This window comes from Bacillus rossius, chromosome 3, assembly GCF_032445375.1.
Source record: "Bacillus rossius redtenbacheri isolate Brsri chromosome 3, Brsri_v3, whole genome shotgun sequence".
Classification (NCBI taxonomy): domain Eukaryota; kingdom Metazoa; phylum Arthropoda; class Insecta; order Phasmatodea; family Bacillidae; genus Bacillus; species Bacillus rossius.
This window is the reverse complement of record NC_086332.1, coordinates 51,709,915-51,728,826: the sequence shown is the minus strand read 5'-3', so window position 1 is coordinate 51,728,826 and position 18,912 is coordinate 51,709,915. Positions and strand designations below refer to the sequence as shown.

The 18,912-nt window shown below is 33.7% G+C and overlaps 1 protein-coding gene across 1 annotated transcript in view; it reads left to right on the top strand.

Moving 5' to 3' along the window:
- Nucleotides 1-18,912, top strand: part of LOC134530688 (E3 ubiquitin-protein ligase RMND5A) — a 49,912-nt gene that overhangs the window by 17,514 nt on the left and 13,486 nt on the right. Inside the window, exons 5-6 of the mRNA XM_063365756.1 lie at nucleotides 9,279-9,411; nucleotides 12,274-12,439. Coding sequence (XP_063221826.1) covers nucleotides 9,279-9,411; nucleotides 12,274-12,439 — 299 coding nt within the window. The remainder of the gene's footprint in view (nucleotides 1-9,278; nucleotides 9,412-12,273; nucleotides 12,440-18,912) is intronic.

The window sequence follows — 18,912 nt, the reverse complement described above, 5'->3', positions numbered from 1 at the left end:
TCTATATGTGAAAATTAATGGAACACTATGTTTCATCATAAGCATGGTTTGTATTTACAGTAGGCTACTTACAACAGTGATATAATGTGCTAATCAGGTTTCACTTGTCAGTTGGTATTGGTTTATACTTTCTTTCTCTTTTTTATTTGAAGCTTCTTGTGTAGCTTTTTCTGCGATGAGTTGCTTGCTGAACTTCTCGGTGAAGTGACCAGCAGTAGTCCCCCATCATGTTGGTGTTCCAGCGGCCCTGGTAGCGTTTTTCCATCACTTTAATGTCCTGGTGAAAACGCTCACCTTGCTCTTCACTAACATCTCCCAAATTCTTCGCGAAGTAATCTAGGTGACTGTTTAAAAAGTGAACTTTCAGGCTCATCAAACATCCTAAATTTTTAAACTTGTTTAACATCTTAGCTACAATAGAAACATATTCTGGGTGTTTTTCATTTCCCAAGAACTCTTTAACAACTTGCTTGAATGATAACCATGCTTCTTTCTCATTTAAGGTCATTGTGGATTCAAAGTTAACTTCAAACTTCATTTTTCTAATGTCAGGTCCTACGAAGACGCCTTCTTTTAGTTTAGCTTCTGAAAGGTGTGGAAACTGTTGGCAGAGATACTTGAAACATGGTCCATCTTTAGGCAAAGCCTTGACAAACTGTTTCATGAGGCCTAACTTTATATGTAGAGGTGGTAGGAGTACGTTTTGTGGATCTACTAGGATTTTGCGCAGAATGTTCTTCTCACCAGGTTTTAAAGACTCCCTCACAGGCCAGTTCTTTCTGCACCAATGTTGATCCCTTGCTCTACTGTCCCATTCACACAAGATACAAGGAAATTTGGTAAAACCACCTTGCTGACCAAGAAGCATACATATTATTTTTAAATCGCCACATATCCTCCAACCATGAGCAGAATAACCTATTCTATTTAACACTCTATCTAGGTTTTCATAGCTTTCTTTCATATGAACAGAATGACCAACAGGTATAGATGCGTACATGTTACCATTGTGCAATAAAACAGCCTTTAAACTAGTTTTGGATGACTCAATAAACAGCTTCCAGTCTTCCTTTTTGTATTCAAGACCAAATTTACTGATCACGCCGGGAATGTCTGAGCAGTACACTAAGTCACCTTCCTGTTAAAAATACTTGGAAAATAGCTGCTCCCTCATCCTATACACATTAATGCTGGTTCCAACTGCCAACAAGTTCTTTTCTTTTAGTCTAGAGGCAAGCAATTCAGCTTTTTCTTTCGTTAAGCCCAGATCCCTGACCAAGTCGTTAAGCTCTATCTGAGTAAACAATTTAGGCCCTGCATTTTCTGTATTACATTGGAGTTCTTCAACATCTGGTTCATCTATCTCAGATACATCAGACAAAACTTCCGTTGAAATAGAATTTAAATTATCTGGTGGTTCAGGGACCGGCAAATCTACACCATGCCCTACTGGTCGGGTAGCGGATGGAAGGTTAGGGTAGCATATTACCTTCTTGTTTTTCGAGTTATGCCCAGTAATATCAACACCGCAAAAGTAGCAATCATTGTAATGATTTGTTGGCTCCCTCCATATCATAGGAACAGCAAATCTAAAGGTTTTTCCCCCTATTTGACCATTTTCTCAGATCTTCAACACATACATAGCATACCTTATGTGGCGCCCAAGATTTATCTTGATCACCAAGTTTAATTCCAAAGTATGATAGATAAACATTTTTCACAAAGTCTGAAATATTTCCCTGGTGTTTCTTAATCACATACTCACCACAAATATAACAAAAAAAGTTAGCAGAGTTTTTACAATCACGATTAGATATTTTACTGAGCACATGTACAGGAAACATGAAAGTGAGGTTAGGTTGACAATAAACAAAACATCAGCTGTTTACTGTAAAATAGATTCAACTTTTTTTTGCCAGGAGTTATGTTTGAGCAGTGCTACCAATGTCCTTTACAATCATTATAACTACTTTTTCAATTTATTTAAACAAAATAAAAGCTGTTGAATTCTGTAATAAATCAGTTAATTTTATATGTTTATTTATAAAATGTGAACAAATGGTGGGTGATACAGCTTCTTAAGTATCATATTTGGATTCAGCACCCTAAAAAACATAAGAATTTGGTATTTTAAGCAAAAAAGTTTTTTCAATGTTGGCCTGTGTTACAGAACATTGCAATTATCGTTACGGCCGCCATATTGAATAATGGTAATAATTATCCAAAAAAATATAATTTTTTAATTAAAATTAATAAAAATTGAAATAAAATCACTAAGCCATCTTGGATTATGACATCACTACCGCCATCTAGGAAAATCCGTAATAATTATCAGATTTTAATAAGAGAAGTTTTAAAATTTATAAAAAAAATTAATCAAATTTTAATTATTTATTTTTTAAAAAACGCACTTACATCATGGAGCTCAGAGTCCTCGGTTTGAACCCGGTGAGGGCAAAACTATACTACTACTAACATGTTTATTTAGGCCGATCCAAATTCAAGTATGCAGTTAGCAATCTTTCGTACTTCACTTGCCCTTGACGTATCCGGACGGGTTCAATGTTTGGCCTCTTCACATGGTACTATCCAGCCAAAAAGGATGTTTACATTATATTTTTGCACACAATTTTTATTGAGAAAAATGTTAAGTTAAAAATAGTCATTTATAACACTTAATTGCTGTCCCGCGAATTTACAGCGATTTAATTTATTATTTTACCTACATTTTGTAGTAAAGATCGGTAGGCTGTGTATGTGCATGTATTTGTTGAAACTTCTTTGTAAACATATAAATTAATGTTTTCATTAAAATTTATAATCAAAATTGTGTATGTTTTTAAGAGTTCTTAAATTTGTAATATCAAATAGAACATACAAAACGTTTTTTTTTTAAATGGTGACGTATTTTCAACTGGAAGTACGTGAGAAGTATACAGATTTGTTTACTTGCGTACTTGTATAGCATACTTCATTTCCTGTTTGGCAGCCTTTGTGATGTCTCTTCCAGGGACAAGTACGAATGAGGCGAATGAGAACACAGCCTTACAATCTTCATTTTATCTAGAAGAATTAATCTAAATTTAATAGAGTTTGAAATTGATTTTATGAAACACGGAAGGCCATTATAAAGTTTAAATCCACTGCATAAACACTTGCCAAGGCAGTATTTTTTGTGGTTGTAGCATGTGTATTTTGTAGTTGTTTCTGGTTAGCTAATTAAGTTTTTTTATGTTGTTTTGATTTATAAAATGTATACAAAGATAAAAATACAAGGAACAGGATGAATCTTAACGATTTAAATAGTTCTCTGTAGTAACACTGAGATGGTTTATTCATTTTAATCCTTAATGTTCTTTTTGTTTTTGTTTAAGTTGGATTTGTTTATAACTCTAAAAATTAATGCCGCAACTAATAGAGTGAATAAAAGAAAAAAATATGCTGTTTGTATGCAATTGTATTGACTGATTTTGCTAGCCTTTAAATCATTGAAATAAAAGTAATCATTTTTTTTTTTTATAGTTATGTAGATTTCGGAGAAAGACTTCCTATTGTAGCAGTTACCACAGTAAAACTTTCGGAAAATTTTTACAAAATTTTTTTGTTACATGGTTCAGTGACCCCAAAATCATCGCCATCTCAAAACTATATATATATATATATATATATATATATATATATATATATATATATATATATATATATCGATGGCTAAGAGCACAAAGGTTGTATGTCCAAAAAATTTCAAAATCGAGTTATCGGTACTGACTGATTCTCCTTGGTGTACACTTTCTTCTGGACAAAGGTGTTATGTCCTTTCTTCAATGTAGTGCTTAACATTGCTTTTTTTTCACTTGCAGTATGTCCAGTGTATTACTAAACATTATGAGGACAATGGTGGCATGTCCCACATACTACCTTTTCATTTATAATGAAGGAGTTGTTTACGAGCACAAAAGTAGTACGTCCAGTGTGTTACTTTTTCTGTGTACAAAACTAGTATGTCCGATATGTATGTATTACCTTTGTGCTGGAAAGAATCCAACTGTGTCCAAGGATGTTTTAGACAAATGTATGTTGTATGTCCACTAATACTACCTTTGTGCTGAAAATAAAGCAACTGTGTCAGACGCTGCTGTAGACAAATGTTATGTATTCTAATAATATTATAACCTTTGTGTTCGCAAAACCGGGCATTGTTTTCTTTTTATGTAATTCATGAAAATCATTTTCAGTTTGCCTCGCCTAGAATCACATTATTGTCGGCGTGTTTCTAAAAGGCTTTACCTGTCCCCAGAACTAAGTGTTGCTGAGCTCTATAGACAAATTACTGTCCAAACGAAAACATAATACCTGTTAAGGAAAATTATTTCGGCGAAACTTTCATTCTTATGACTCACAATTATCAACATATGTGCCTTAAAAAGACAGATGTACTACATGTAAAATTTATTATGAGGCTTCAGATAAGACCAAAATGGCAGAAAAGTGGATAACCCATGACAGAAGGAAAAAAGAAGCCATGTCAATGAAGGAAAGTGATATGAGTTGTGCCAGAGAAAGTGAAGGAAAGAAAAGGACTGCAACATTTGACCTTCAAGCGACTCTACATTCCTCATGCCGGAGACTGTCAGATTTACTACAGTAGGAAGTTGTCGATTTTTAATTTCACAATATTTTACTCAAATGGTGATGGTTACTGCTACGTCTGGGACGAAACTGAAGGGAAAAAAGGGTCCTCAGAAATTGGGTCCTGTATTTTGAACTACCTGCAGATGCTGCCTGATTCTGTTGACCATGTGACTTTTTATTCGGACACAGCTGGTGGACAGAATCGCAACCAGCCATGCTATATGCAGTGCATACTATTGACCACCTCAAGATATGTGACATGAAATATATGGAGTCAGGTCATTCTTATCTTGAAGTTGACTCCATGCATGCCAAAATTGAGTGTGCCCGGAAGTAAATTAACATCTATTCACCCAGAAATATCAAGTTGTAATGGAAATGGCCAGAAAAAAAGAAGTCCATACAAAGTAAAAAATATGAGTTTCAAAGATGTAAAAGATATGAAGAATCTAGGAATGAGGGTTCTATCAAACACTAAAGAAGATACCAATGGGAACAAGATATCTTGGCTAGGGATAAAGTGGCTTCGGTTTCAGAAAGAACTTCCATACTCTGTCCAGTTCAAGAACAATCTGAGTGATGAGACCTTCTTAGAGATTTCTGTTCTTGGGCGTAGGGCAAAGAAATTTAAATGGAGCACCATTACTCTATGAGTTCTGCGAACAGTAAGAGGATACCCATATCAGTCCAGAAAAAGCAAGATCTGTTAAAACTGCTGGATAAAGGTGTCATTCCAGAAACATACGCTGCTTGGTTCAAAGCTCTTCCTTGTGAAAAGGGGAGGAAAGATGGTGTTCCCTACAACACTAGTGAAAGTGAATCTGAAGAAGTGTGTGAACACAACAAAAGACGTAAACAGGAAAATAGAAGGAATTTTGTTTTGAGACTTAATTTTTTTGTGTAGATGAGTTTCACAAGCAATTTCATTGCAAATTTCCCCTTGAGTTTATGCATTATGAACTGCATAGTGAACAAAAGGCAAAATAAATATAATTAGTTCTCTTTTTGTGAATTTTTTTGTGACTTCACTGATGTGTTTTGTATTATTATAACCATTTTTTATATTGTTTTTCATTAGAATTCTACGGTGTAGAAATTAGTGCAACATAAACAATTTTGTAAGGAATAGCTTTAAAGGGACACTATCATTCTGTACAAAGGTTTTATGTCCCACCATCACATCATAAAGACCTTATTTAAAAATAATTTTTAGGTAATAGTGAGTCACTGACAATGTAAACAGTACATGGATACTGTCAGATCTATGTTAAAACTAAATCAATTCAACATATATATAATTCACAACAACAGTAAAGTAAAACTCTTTAGGTGACTTGTCACAAAACATTCTTTTGCTGTTTCTTCCATTTTTCTGTTTTTGGACATACAACCTTTGTGCTCTTAGCCATCGATATATGAACACGATAACTGACATAATTTTGCCCAAAACATTTCCAAACGAATACAAAAAAAAAGTATTGGGAAATCTCGGTCGAGTTTGTTAATAGCAAAAATCCGACCAAAGGGGCAGAAATGGGCAAGGTTTACTTTGTTTAATAGGACAATTGCTATAACCCCCGCATCTGTATGAAGAGTTATTATAACTCATTAAATTAATACCAAAAACCTTTTGTCAAAATAACTGCAAGGTTAAATAAAAATGGCTTAGAGGACAAAAAAAAATTGTTAACTTCCTTAGTAGGCACGCCATCAAATCAGTTCAAATTGTTTGTAAACGTTAGATGTTATCTAAAAACTATTTATAAAACAATTTTTGATCAGTTTAGCCAATGTTGCTAGGAGTTCAAACGATTGGGATTGAAATACAAAAAAAAAAAAAACTATAATATTCTTGCCATATTAAATATAAAATGCATTCTTATTTTCTGCAAACTTAAAAAATATTATCTACCACTTTCGTCTTAAATAAAACCTCATACGACTAACCAATATCTACTGTAAGGGATTTTAAAAAAAAACATTCGCTAAAATACAGAACATTTCTTAACTACCTTACTAAATCCACTACCAAATCAGATAAAATTTATTGTAAATCTTCTAGTTAGTATCTAAAACGTTTCTCTGAAATAAAGTCTTTTACATTTTAGATTTTTTTTTTTTTTAAGAATTATTTTGGAGTCATCTGCAAAGCTAATGAGATACTTATTTTTACTGATTCTTCCACGTCATTCACGTATTAATTAATAGGACAGTGCTTCCTTGGGCAACCCCGATAGTTGTTTGGATATCAGAATTGACAGTGTGGACCTAATCATTCAGGCTGAGCTGAATGCTTCATGTCATTAAGATAATACTATAATAATTTGTGTATTTTTATACTATTCCTAGTTAAATTTAATTATTTTTACTCAACATTATATTTTGATTAATTGTGTCAAATGTCTTTGATGCTTTACAAAAAATTCTTAGTGATTTATCATCAATTGCCTTGTATAGGTATCTTTTTATTAAAAAATCAGCAAAGCTGTTTCAGTGCTTCTAGCTGTTGTAAATGTGATAGTATTTTATTAATTTGATACATATCATTTTAACACAGTGTTAAAATATTTTTGAGAAACTAGACATAACTGCTATCAGAAGTTAATTTTATATAGTGGATTTATAACCTTTTTTATGCAGAGAAATAGTTATTGCCATTTGGAGATATTATGGAAAGAGTCCAGTAGTAAAAGATGAGTTTATTATATGAAATAAAGGAACGTAAATACTATTACAAAACCAACCAACTATAAAAAAAATTAAAAATTACTTTACTACACATAAATCACAGATTTAAAATTGCCAAAATTACAATAACATTCAAAATATTGCGTGACCTGATATTCACAGAGCGGACCATGGAGCGAAAGAGGGCGTGTGTTGCTGTCGAAAGTAAAATAAAGAAAAAACATTTATGCGATTTTGAAACCAAATAATTCAAATGTGTTTTAGCAAAAACTGCACGCTTGTAAGCGTACAACTACTACATTGGTATGGCACAGTTTTGCTAGTATATCTTTCAAATTCCTAACCACATAATTTGCCTAGTTTTCACAGATAGGTATCATTTCTGCTCTTAATTATAATATATTTTGAATGTATATTATATACTAGGTCACAATTGGTTCACGCAATAGGACTATTAATATAAATAAAATAAACGTTGCCATGATGAAAAACTGATATAGAATAAAATTATAATTAAAGTTGAGTACTGTCAATTCAAATCTGTGAAATATTAGGAAATAAATATTTCAATTTTCAATATAGTTCGAAGGAAATGGAAGAGTTTTCGTCGATTAGCTTCTTTCTATCTTCAAAATACGACTTACTGTCACCAACACTAGCTTGATAGTCGATCCTTTCAAATCAACTCTGCGATAGTTGGGACATCTAGCGGGCAAACTCTAAACTCATCGTCCTGATGCCTAGCGGCGTAATGCTGAACTCACACATCATTCGTTCGTTGCTTGAGCTTCACGCGTCGGTTAAATAAAAAGTTTTAAACTCATGTAATTTAGTTCTGTATGGTATGTAAACATTTAAGCAACTTAGAATTGTTTAGGATACTTCATTTATGTTGTGTGCAAAGCAAAAGCCTTGTACAGTTTTTATAAATACCTTATATTTAGTTTTAAAATTTTCTTAATAAAAATTTTATAAAAAATATTTTTTTTTAGAATTTTTTTTCCATCATATTTTAAAAATCCAAAGCTTTCTTTACAATACTATGTCTATTACATTTGTTTACCTACAATTATATTCATGGGAGAAATAATTTCCCTGGTGGCTGCAAAACTATGGATCTTAGCCTTAAGCTAACATGTGTCAGTTTCTATGAGGTGTTAGTTTATTCATTAATAATTTATGGACATTCGTTTCCTAATAAACATTGGAGTTTTAACTATATAATTTTTTTTGTGTAAATTATTGTGAACATATAATTTAATTTTAAGTAAAAATGTATCTACTTAGTATGAAATAATAAAATCAATGGCTATGTATGTATTTAATAATGTTATAGCAATAAGATAAAAAAAATGTATTAATACATATTTGTGTAAAGCACAATATGTATAATCCAGTAATTTGTTATTTAAAAAAAGTAAAAAATGTTTTGGCAGTGACGAGGTTTTGAACCACATTTAAAACATTACCCCTTGAGCACCACAACTGTGCACTTTACCACCATGCTACCAAGAATTATATACTGAGGTGGAGACAAAAAGTGATTAACATTGATATGCATTTTCATTACGTATTTTAAAAATTGTGATTATTTTGTTTTATTATTATTATTTTAGTTTACCATATATAATCCAGGGTAGGTTAACTATCATAAAGTTTTATTTGGCATACCATTACGTTTGTTATGTCCCCTAATGTTTACAAAAAGGACTATATAAGAGTTTATATTGCTGCATGTAGGTCCGCCATCTTGAAGACACCCCTAGCATTCACCATATTGTTTTCAAGTATGGAGGTAGCAATACTGTCAGGTTTTTTTTTTACTATCCTCAACTTACATGCTTACACTCAAATTATAATTATATTTCTCTTTGAATCTGTAGTATAGAAGAAAATACCTATTTATATTTTGATATAGTTGTTTGTAACAGTACTTCGTATAGTTGGTTTTGTTACAGAATTCTTCTCTTGAGTTCAAATTGCATAGACTTCAGTTTATTGATCTCATTCAGCATGGACCATCAGCACAAGATGATGCTATTCACTATGCTCGCACTCATTTCCATCAGTTTGTCAGTCAGCATGAAAAAGGTTGGTACCTGAAAGAGATGAGTTGAATCACCATTTATAAACCATTATATTTAAATTCTCACTTATCTGCTGTTATAAAAAATGAGACTCAGTGTTTAATCTAAATCATTGTTTTTTTTAGTAAGATGTAATCTGATCAGAATATGTTATTAAATTATATGAGTCACTAAGTCCAAAAAAGTCTCAAATTAAAAAGTTTCCCTGAATAGAGATCTAATTTACACAAATGTGAAAATTGTGTTTTTAGTGTAACAGGTAACTGGTAACAATGCAACTGATGTACAAAGCCCAATATCCTACATGACAAATTTTTTTGTTTGTTAAAAATTTGGCATTCCATTGAAAACAGATCTAACTAGCAAGGGGTTTTTTTTAATGGCATGAATTTGTGGGTTAGATTCATATTTAGGGTAACTATTCAGTTGTTAAAAAAGTCATAAAATTCACTAAAAATATTTTGTTTCACACTCAAAATTTTAAAATAGTTTGGAGGGAAAAACAAATTACAATGAAATGTCTTTAATCTGGCACCAATTTTGCTGCTCTTTTTCAGATTTTCTTAGGTACCGTATTTACCTGAGGATACTGCGACTCTGAATATAATGCAACCCCAAACTTTTTTATTGAGAGTCTAGAAAAAATGTTTGGAGTGGAGAGCACAGATAAAATATCAAATTATGAAAAGAAAATCACAGTGACAAGACAAAGCACTTAATTTTTTTAAAAATTAAATATGTAATAAAATTTAAATAAACTTACCTAGGCCAATATAAATTTGAGTTTGTCACAATACTAAACAATAGTATTTACATGAACACTTATTTTACATAGATATAATAACAGAGTTTGTTATGATGCTGGTAAGAATAAAAGTTCACTGTCAGTGTCTGCAATGCTTCTGTTGTTATTGTTGACATTGCCTTTATCTTCATCTTGCCAGCACAAATCGTCTTCAGTGCCATTCATGGCATTTGAAATGCAACACTTCTTAAAGCTGCGGGCAATGGATTCTGAATTACCCTTCGCCAGGCTGTAGGAATCCATGTTGATAGCTGAAGAACTGATGGCTTCTTAATTTTCCCAGTCGGTGTCAGAGAATAGTCACCTGTAAGCAGCCAATCAATAAACTGTTACTGAAGGTGGTCCTTCAATGTCTTGTTTATTATATTGAGAACTTGTAGCTGGCTTGTCATTCCAGCTGGTATATATCTGCATTAAAATTATTTATCGTAGTTTTTACCTCAGGTGTCAGATGTCTCCGAAACACATCAAGGACCTACATGTCCCTTATCTTCAGAAGTGCACCCGAGCTCCAATTTCACACTAGTTGTAACCATTCTTGCATTAAATCGTTCGTCATTCATCCTTTTTCTTGAAAACAAATTTTTACGTCCGGCAGAAACGCTTCTTTGGGAAGAGTTTTCCTTTTAAGATGATGAATGGTGGCAGTTTCATGCCATCTGCCAAAACAGATAACATCACCATAACTTGCAGCTTCTCATTTCCAGTCGTGCGCACTGTGACAGTCTAAACGCCTTTTGTTTCAACGATACTGTTGCTAGGCATGTCAAAATACACTGCAGTTTCTTCAGCGTTTCCAATTTGGCTTTACAAATAATTGCGTTGTTTATGCAAACCAGTCACATAGCGCTGAAATTTAATCAATTTCTTTCTGAAATCTTTTGGCAGTTTTTGTCCTAGTTGTGTTCTGTGCTGCAAACAAAAACCACAACGGTGCATCTTACGCACCAACCAGTACTTGCCTTGAAGCTAGTCCGCAGAATGTTCAATTCACTAACAATATCTTGGGCTTTTAATTTGATTACATCTCGTGAAATTGGAATCACATCTCCACTCTTCTCTTTGATGAAATTTACCACACGGATTTACATTTCAGAGAACCGTCCCTTTTTAGGCCCTCTGAATGCTTTCCTCTAATCATTTGCATTCTTGAGACGAAGCATATCCGCCTTCCAATTACACATGTTGGTTTCAGTAATATCACATTTACAAGCATCTTGGCAGTTGTTCGTTTTAATTGCGTGATTTGCCACTATAAACTTAAAGTTAACACCATAATTTCGTCTCAGCCCTTTTGACTTTTTAAATTGTAAACTCCTATGCATCTCTACAGTATCCATTTTATAAAAAATATTCACTTTCCTACAATGCAAAACAAAGCACAAGCAACCAAACAAACGACAATCACTTCTAATACTGATTCAAGCACTGACACTTTATATTTTGGCCACATCACTGGCACCAGCCATGACCTTGACACAGTTGTCTCGCTGCACCATTTCAAAACATTCTTCCAGCAGCAAAGATGTAGGTTTGCGATTATACTGCGACCTATACTTTCAGTTTCGGCAGTTTTGATAAAATTCATTGCATTATATTCAGGTAAATACAGTATATTCCAGCTGTTTACTTTGGCTGCCTGGTCTCATTACTGAGCTGCCTGCATTATTAGTTCACTCAGAGTTTACCGTTACTATTTTTTAATGTCAGTACAGTGTTTCCTATTTTATAGCGTATTACAGTTTCCAGTTCACAGGTAAATTTCTGTGATTATTTGTTTATGGAAAGGTCTGATCTTATTATAGTTAAATGTTAAATACCATTGCACTGTTTATTAAATTTTCTTTGTTATTATGTTTTACTGTATTTGCATTAGATAATCTCACAAAATCGTTAATGGCTATGGCACCGAACATACCGGACTTAAGACCTTTCACTGTAATACTCTCTTTGTAATTGTTAATATTGAAATTTTGTTTTTGTTGTTGGTAACAAGAATGTCTTATTTGCTCCTATTTGTATAAAAGTACACCTCTCATGGTCAGTGTTAACTGTTCACAGAAATACAGACCCTAATGGGAATGTTCCTGTTCCTGCCACATGGTATCAGCACGTCTCCATACAGCTATTTACTGGACCCCAATTTATGGGTTGAGATCTCAGAGGTTTTCACTCGCGATGCATGCTCTTTGCTTGGTCTCAGTGTCGACAGTCCCCTGTCAGTATGGTGAGTGTAACGGTGGAGCAAGTCCGTAGGCATTAGGGTTACATTGATCAGACTAGCTTTGTACTGGTGGTACTGGTTGCCCTGCCCAAAGGACAGTGCTGTTTGCTGAGAGTAAAATGAGTGGAGTGGAGCAATGTTGAAATGCAAACTGATGGAATTTAGAGTGCTTCAAGTAGTCAAACCTCTAAACCTTAGTGACAGTGATTACTAATGCGTAGACACATGAAAAAAATTGGTTGTCTGTAAAGTCAGTTTACGGACGATAGTTTAACGTGACAACGTTATAACAAAACATTGATGAAATGATTGCATACTTTTATGAATAAAATTGAATCATTTTTATTTTAATAATAAAAGAATAAATACTTGAATTTATACTAGTAATCAGATTTTTAAAATGCAAGAATAATTAACCTTTATTGCTGAAATTGTTGTTGTAATAAGCAATGAAAACCACATTAACTTTTCACTTCACTTTATAAACAGTCGACGAAACGGTTCACTTGTAGATGACTTGTAATTAATTTTAAAAACTGGCGTTTAGCTATAAAGTTTAAATATAATTATGAACAAGTTTTCATATAAATAAACTGTAATCAAATATCTATCATAAATTATATGAATCACCATAATTCTTTAGTCAATTGTAACAACCTATTATTACTGCACTTGCCGTGCCTGGTTCCCGTGATAGCGGATAGATATCGCGTTTCATTCAGTTCACGTCCGTCACCGTAGATGGCAGCACGGTAGGGGAATAATATTATTTCGTTTTTGAAGTGAAACTTCTAATGCGACTTCCAACAAGGTTGCGTTAAACGCTCCTGGGGAGGGGGAATAGAAAGAGACAGAGCGAGAGTGAATGTGTGTTTCATAGACACACAAATAGTGAGTGTGTGTCATTTCTCTATGTCCACGAGGTCTCGCCGCGTCAATTTTCTCCTTGGGGCGAACCCGTCCGCTTAGTTAAATAAACAGCTTTTATAGTTTAATGATTTCATGATTTATTTTAGTTTGATTTGGTACAATATGATTTCACTAAAAATCAATTACTACCCCTTCCTATTTTCATTTCCACATTACGAAGTTTCACTTCTTCCGCGCGGATGGACTCCACGCACTATTTTTTTTTATAACACAAATTTATAACAAATACGCATCCCAAATACACCAAACTTATTATAATGTGTTACAATATTTTTTAAAACATTGTGCAAAAGATCCCAGGTGTAATTTGAATTATTATGTGTAACTGTAATACACCATTGTTCGTTAAAAATATGTTATTCTTTGAGGGAGTAATTTTTTTTTTTTTTTTAATTTTTCTATCTTTTGTATGATAAAATCTACCTCTGCATACTTTTATTAATAAAATTGAATCATTTTTATTGAATTATCACTATTTTGTATGGATACAAAGAAGGAGTGAAATGAAATCTAAAATTTAATTGATAAATTTACTTTTATTTGCACTCATTAATTCAAATAAAGTACAAAAATGAAAAAGCGGCGGGGATTCGATCCGTCAACCTTTGGATTGGTAGTCAGCGATGCTAACCGCATGGCCACGAGGCCATATTATAAATAATAGTTTCAGATGTTGTATATATATATTTATAAAAATTTTGTTCACGGTAGGGGAATAATATTGTTTCGTTTTTATAACACGATTTTATAACAAATACGCATCCCAAATACACCAAACTTATTTATAATGTGTTACAATATTTTTTAAAACATTGTGCAAAAAATCCCGGGTGTAATTTGAATTATTATGTGTAACTGTACAACACCATTGTTCGTTAAAAACGTATTTGAATATTCAACATTACTTTTAAATAACCGTACCGATTGTGTTGAAAATCGGTGGACGATCGTTAAATTACATAATATTAATAATTCAAATGACGAAAATATCATTGAAATGTCAAATCGATGGTTGTTCCAATCGAGTGGAAGAGAGATGCCACGCATGCATACAATGAGCATAACAGGACACATCCGTAGTGGGACAATGTGCGTTACGGGACACTTTTTCGTGCGTGCAGCCGGCGTTCATCGATTTATTAGACGTCACGTCAAAAATAACAAATTGTATAACTCTAATTTCAGCATTTTTAACTGTAATATTCCAATTTCATGCTTTTAACACATGGGCAAGCAAGTTTGTTAAATCCTTTTTTTTTTTTTTTATATATATATATATAAACATATAACACTGAAATGTAAGTTATAACAACATAAATCACCAAATTTCAAGTAATATTGTCGCGGGTTGAAATTTTGCAGGGTTGTTGAAATCAAATTTAGGGACTTTACTGACGGGACTCTGGGCTGGCTGCTCTGTTCACTCGTCAGCGCAAGTGGCGTGACCATGTAATTGGGGCACGGGGCCGCTGCGGGCTTGCAGAATTTTGTTTGTTTGTTTGGCCGCACGCTGGCGCAGCCACGGGCCGCAGTTACTGGGGCGCGCTGTCGTAACAAGCCGCGCGGTGTGGCCTGCACATCGGGGTAGAGGGGGGGTAGCCTTCCCAGATGTTCTAGTTAGTTGTTTAGTAAATTTGACTTCAATAACGAGCTTTTGTTATGGTAGGCGCGGCAGGGCGCGCGAATTTAAGCGCAAGTGATTGGTGACTCGGGGCTCACTCAGGCGGAGGCTATGCGTCTCACCTGTGGTCACGAGTTGTTAGTTCGTTCGTGATGTAGGAATTCAAGCTTTCGGGCGGAAGCTATGGCCGACGCCAGAGGCCACGAGTCGTTTAATTTAAGTTAGGTCATAATGTAGTCATCTTCAAGCTTCCGGGCGGAGGCAATGGCCCTTGTCACTAGTCGTTTAGTTATAGTTTTTAAAATGTAATGTTCGTTCGGGATTTCAAGGGCAGGAGAGGCCCCTACGTTATTTTTTTAAAGTAATCGATCAAGAAAGGCTTTTCGGAAAATGTGAGTATGGACTTATCTTTGTTTTAATTTTAAGTATTAATTATGATTTGAGGTATTCGGAAGGACTAGGGAAGTGTTTAGTGAAGTTCTCTCATTCTCTCTCTTGTAAGGTCGTTCAATCGTTAAGGAAGTAAAGAGATTATTGTTTTAAATTGTAATCCCGCTATTTAAATGTTCTTTAAAATGATGTTGATTATTTGACTTTAAGAATAAAATCATTTTAATTTAGTATTATGTTATTTTGCAAAATCTCCTTAGTTCAGCTCTCACCAGACATCCTGTACGGGATGACGAACCTATGATCCTAGGTACAGTAAAGTATTTTATGAAGTTAAGACTAGTTGATGCCAAGCGAGTTGTTTCTATGTAAAGAGCTACGATTCTCTCCCCCCTCTGAAAGTGAGACGTGACAGAAATGGCGGTGGCACCGGCTAGGTGCACGTGACAGAAATGGTAGAGTTCGCCGGATAGGTTCTATTTCTGGAGAGAGAGAGAGGTAGATTTTTATGTTTATTATTAAGTTAGTTTCAGCTTCTGATAGCAGGTTATTAAGAGTTTACTTGAGGAGAGGATTACGGAATTTTAGTCTATAGTGGAGGAAGTCTTTGAGATTTTTTTTTTGACGTAACAGATGTTTATTTGAGGATACTTGTAAGGATAAAGTTTATAGTGATAAGTTGTTTTAAGTCGTTGAATTTATTGTAGATTTATATCGGGGATTATTACGTGAGGAGAATACGTTATAAGTTAAATGCTTATTAGAGATAATGCAAGTGGTTTAATTTAATTGAAGTTCATTTTAAGATTGTAGGTTAAGAGAATTATAATTTAAAATAAAGTTTTTTGTCGTAAATAGGAATTATTTTCAAGAGAAGTTTGTTTTGTTTTCGTGCGCGTAGGAGACGAGACGTACGAATTAAATCAGTCGAGGGAAGGATAAACGTTAGAAAGGAATTAAAGAGAAAACGAGAGTTTATGTAAAAGAGAGTTATAGAATTTATAGTGATGTTTTGTTTTAATTAGAAAAATGTTGAGAGTTGTTTCAGAACGACACGTCAGTGGACGTGGCAGAGTGAACACGTGACGGGGAGGTGCTGAGACCTAGCGGAGAACGGAGGAACCGCAAGCGAGGGTTGGCGCACCTGATGGAATTCGGTGACGTCACGGGCTCATACGGAGACGTGGACAGGCCGTGACCTTGTTTTGATCAGCTGTACGGTAACTTAGCGATAAGAAAATAGACTATTGGTTAAATAAATTTAAATTTAAGTGTGTTTTAGGAGAAGAGGAACTTTCAGTATGTAAGTAATTTAATTTAAGAAGTGTATGATGTATAGGCTAGAAGTGTTTCGTTGTAAGTTGTTTATGTTTTTGTTAGTTAAATTCTACCTCGGTTTTAAAAATATTTTTTTGGGATTTGTAAACATTATTAAGGAGGTACACTATAAAATCGATAAGCATTGAGAAAACTGGGAAGGCTAGATTTTGTGTGTAGAGGGAATTTACTCCAAAAGAACAGAGAGACAAAATTAATGTTTTCATTAGGGCGAGGGACCCTAAGGTGAGGCGTTGTGTCCCTGGGAAGAAAGGGAATTGTAGCGCAGACCATAGGAGATGGGCTGACTACGGAATTAAGGGTCAGGAGAATCCTGAGAGTTGTGAGTAGTTTGGGGCAGGAGTTCCCCATGGTAGTACCGAAGTGGCTATCCTGTATGGGATAGGGTACCATTTCAATGAAGTTTGTTGGTGGGGTTAGAGCCCCCTGTGTAGTGGGCCTATAGCAGATAGGCACTACAGTGAAATTTTTGGTTATTTTGTGAGGTAAATTCCCTGGAGGTTAAGTAAGATTGGATTCAGTTAGGAAGGAGGGAAATGAGAAACATTGCTGTAGAGAGTTAGTGTACTTGCCTAATGTGAAATTGAATTTTACTAAATTAATTTAGGAGAAAGTTTTGTTCGGTAAATAAATAATAATGGAAGATAGCTAGATAATTAATTAATTTTTTTTGAGTAAGGTGTTTTAAGTAATGAAATAAAATAAGGTGAAGTAATTTGAATAATTGGGGAGGAGTTTCTTTAAGAGTTTAGATAATTGTTTTTGAATTTATTGAGATATTCAGCCAGTGAAGTTTGAGTGTGAGAGATACAGTGAGATTTTAAGGAAATCGGTTGTTTATTAATTAGGACAAATGAGATTTTATGATTAAGAGTCAGTAAGCATAGTTAAAATTTACGACATGATATTTGTTGACAGTTTACAGTTATTAAGGAGAAAACAGAGTAATCTATTTATTTTTATTTTAATGGTTTGAAGATAAGATTATGAATTTTTTTTGGAAGTTTCTTTGGCATGTTGGAATAATTTTTTTTGATTTTTAGAATTTACAGAGAAAATTTAATTGATTTACATTTGTTTGGAAGTATGGAGGTTTAGTGTTCGATTAGCCCTAACTTGATGGTCGGATCTCAAAAGAATGCCGTAAAACCGATAGCCAATTGAGAGGAATGCGGTAGGCGCTTGTGTAGAGAGGGGTTGTGGGAAAACTCCTTGGGACTGATGGCAGATCAGGGGCCCTAAATAGTGTGTGATGCTGTAAAACCAGTGCAGAGAAAGCCTGGTATGCTTAAATTTTTGGGCACAGGTTATGTAAACCTGGGGTTCCATGGGATTTAGTCATGTTAGCTGCTGTGAGACATTAAGATTTCCAGGCTCCATAGTAAATTCAATGTAAATTTTTGTTTTCTTAAAATAATAAATTTGTTTTTAATTTTTTTGAGATATTTGATTTGTAACAGTGAATACAGACCCCGAGGAATAAGAGTTGTCATGCTGTGAGAGGAGAAGGTGGTAGGCCTAAAAGGGTACAGGCACCACAGAGGTTATGTGCATTGCATAATTTAAATATAAGGAAACTTGAGAATTTGAAATTTTGTTGTTGGTTTGTACACCCATAAGAAGAGTATAGGCAGAATTTTTATTGTTATGAGATGTCTAATTTAATTGAAAAGAAGAAAGTTTAAAGATGCAAGGTAACATTATTATTGTAATAATTGAAAGAGATTAAGAGGTAGAGAGAAATAGGCAGTTTTTGTTTGTAAGTACTAAAGTTTACATATAGAAATTTAGTAACTAAGAATGAATAATAAGTTAAGTCTAGTGTAAAAGTTTTTTTTAAGTTTGTTAAGTTAAGAGTCACAAGTAAATTTTTTTTTAGAGAGAATGTCTTTGATAGGAAGTATTAGAAACTTATGGGAATTTTAGGGTAACATAAATAATGTAGGTAATGAATAATAAATAGATGGTAGGTCTTAAGTTAGGATTAACATTTGAAGCAGAATTTAATTAAGAAGAAGGAAAATAAATAGGCCTAATGAAAAGAACAAAAAAGGATTTTATGGTAAAGCATTTTTTTTAAGTAATAAACAATGAATAATAATGTTGTTTCAGGGTAATGTGTACTAATAATACAATTTTTTTTTAGGACCAAAGAACAGGAATTATGTAATTTAAATTAACATGTATTTTTGAAACT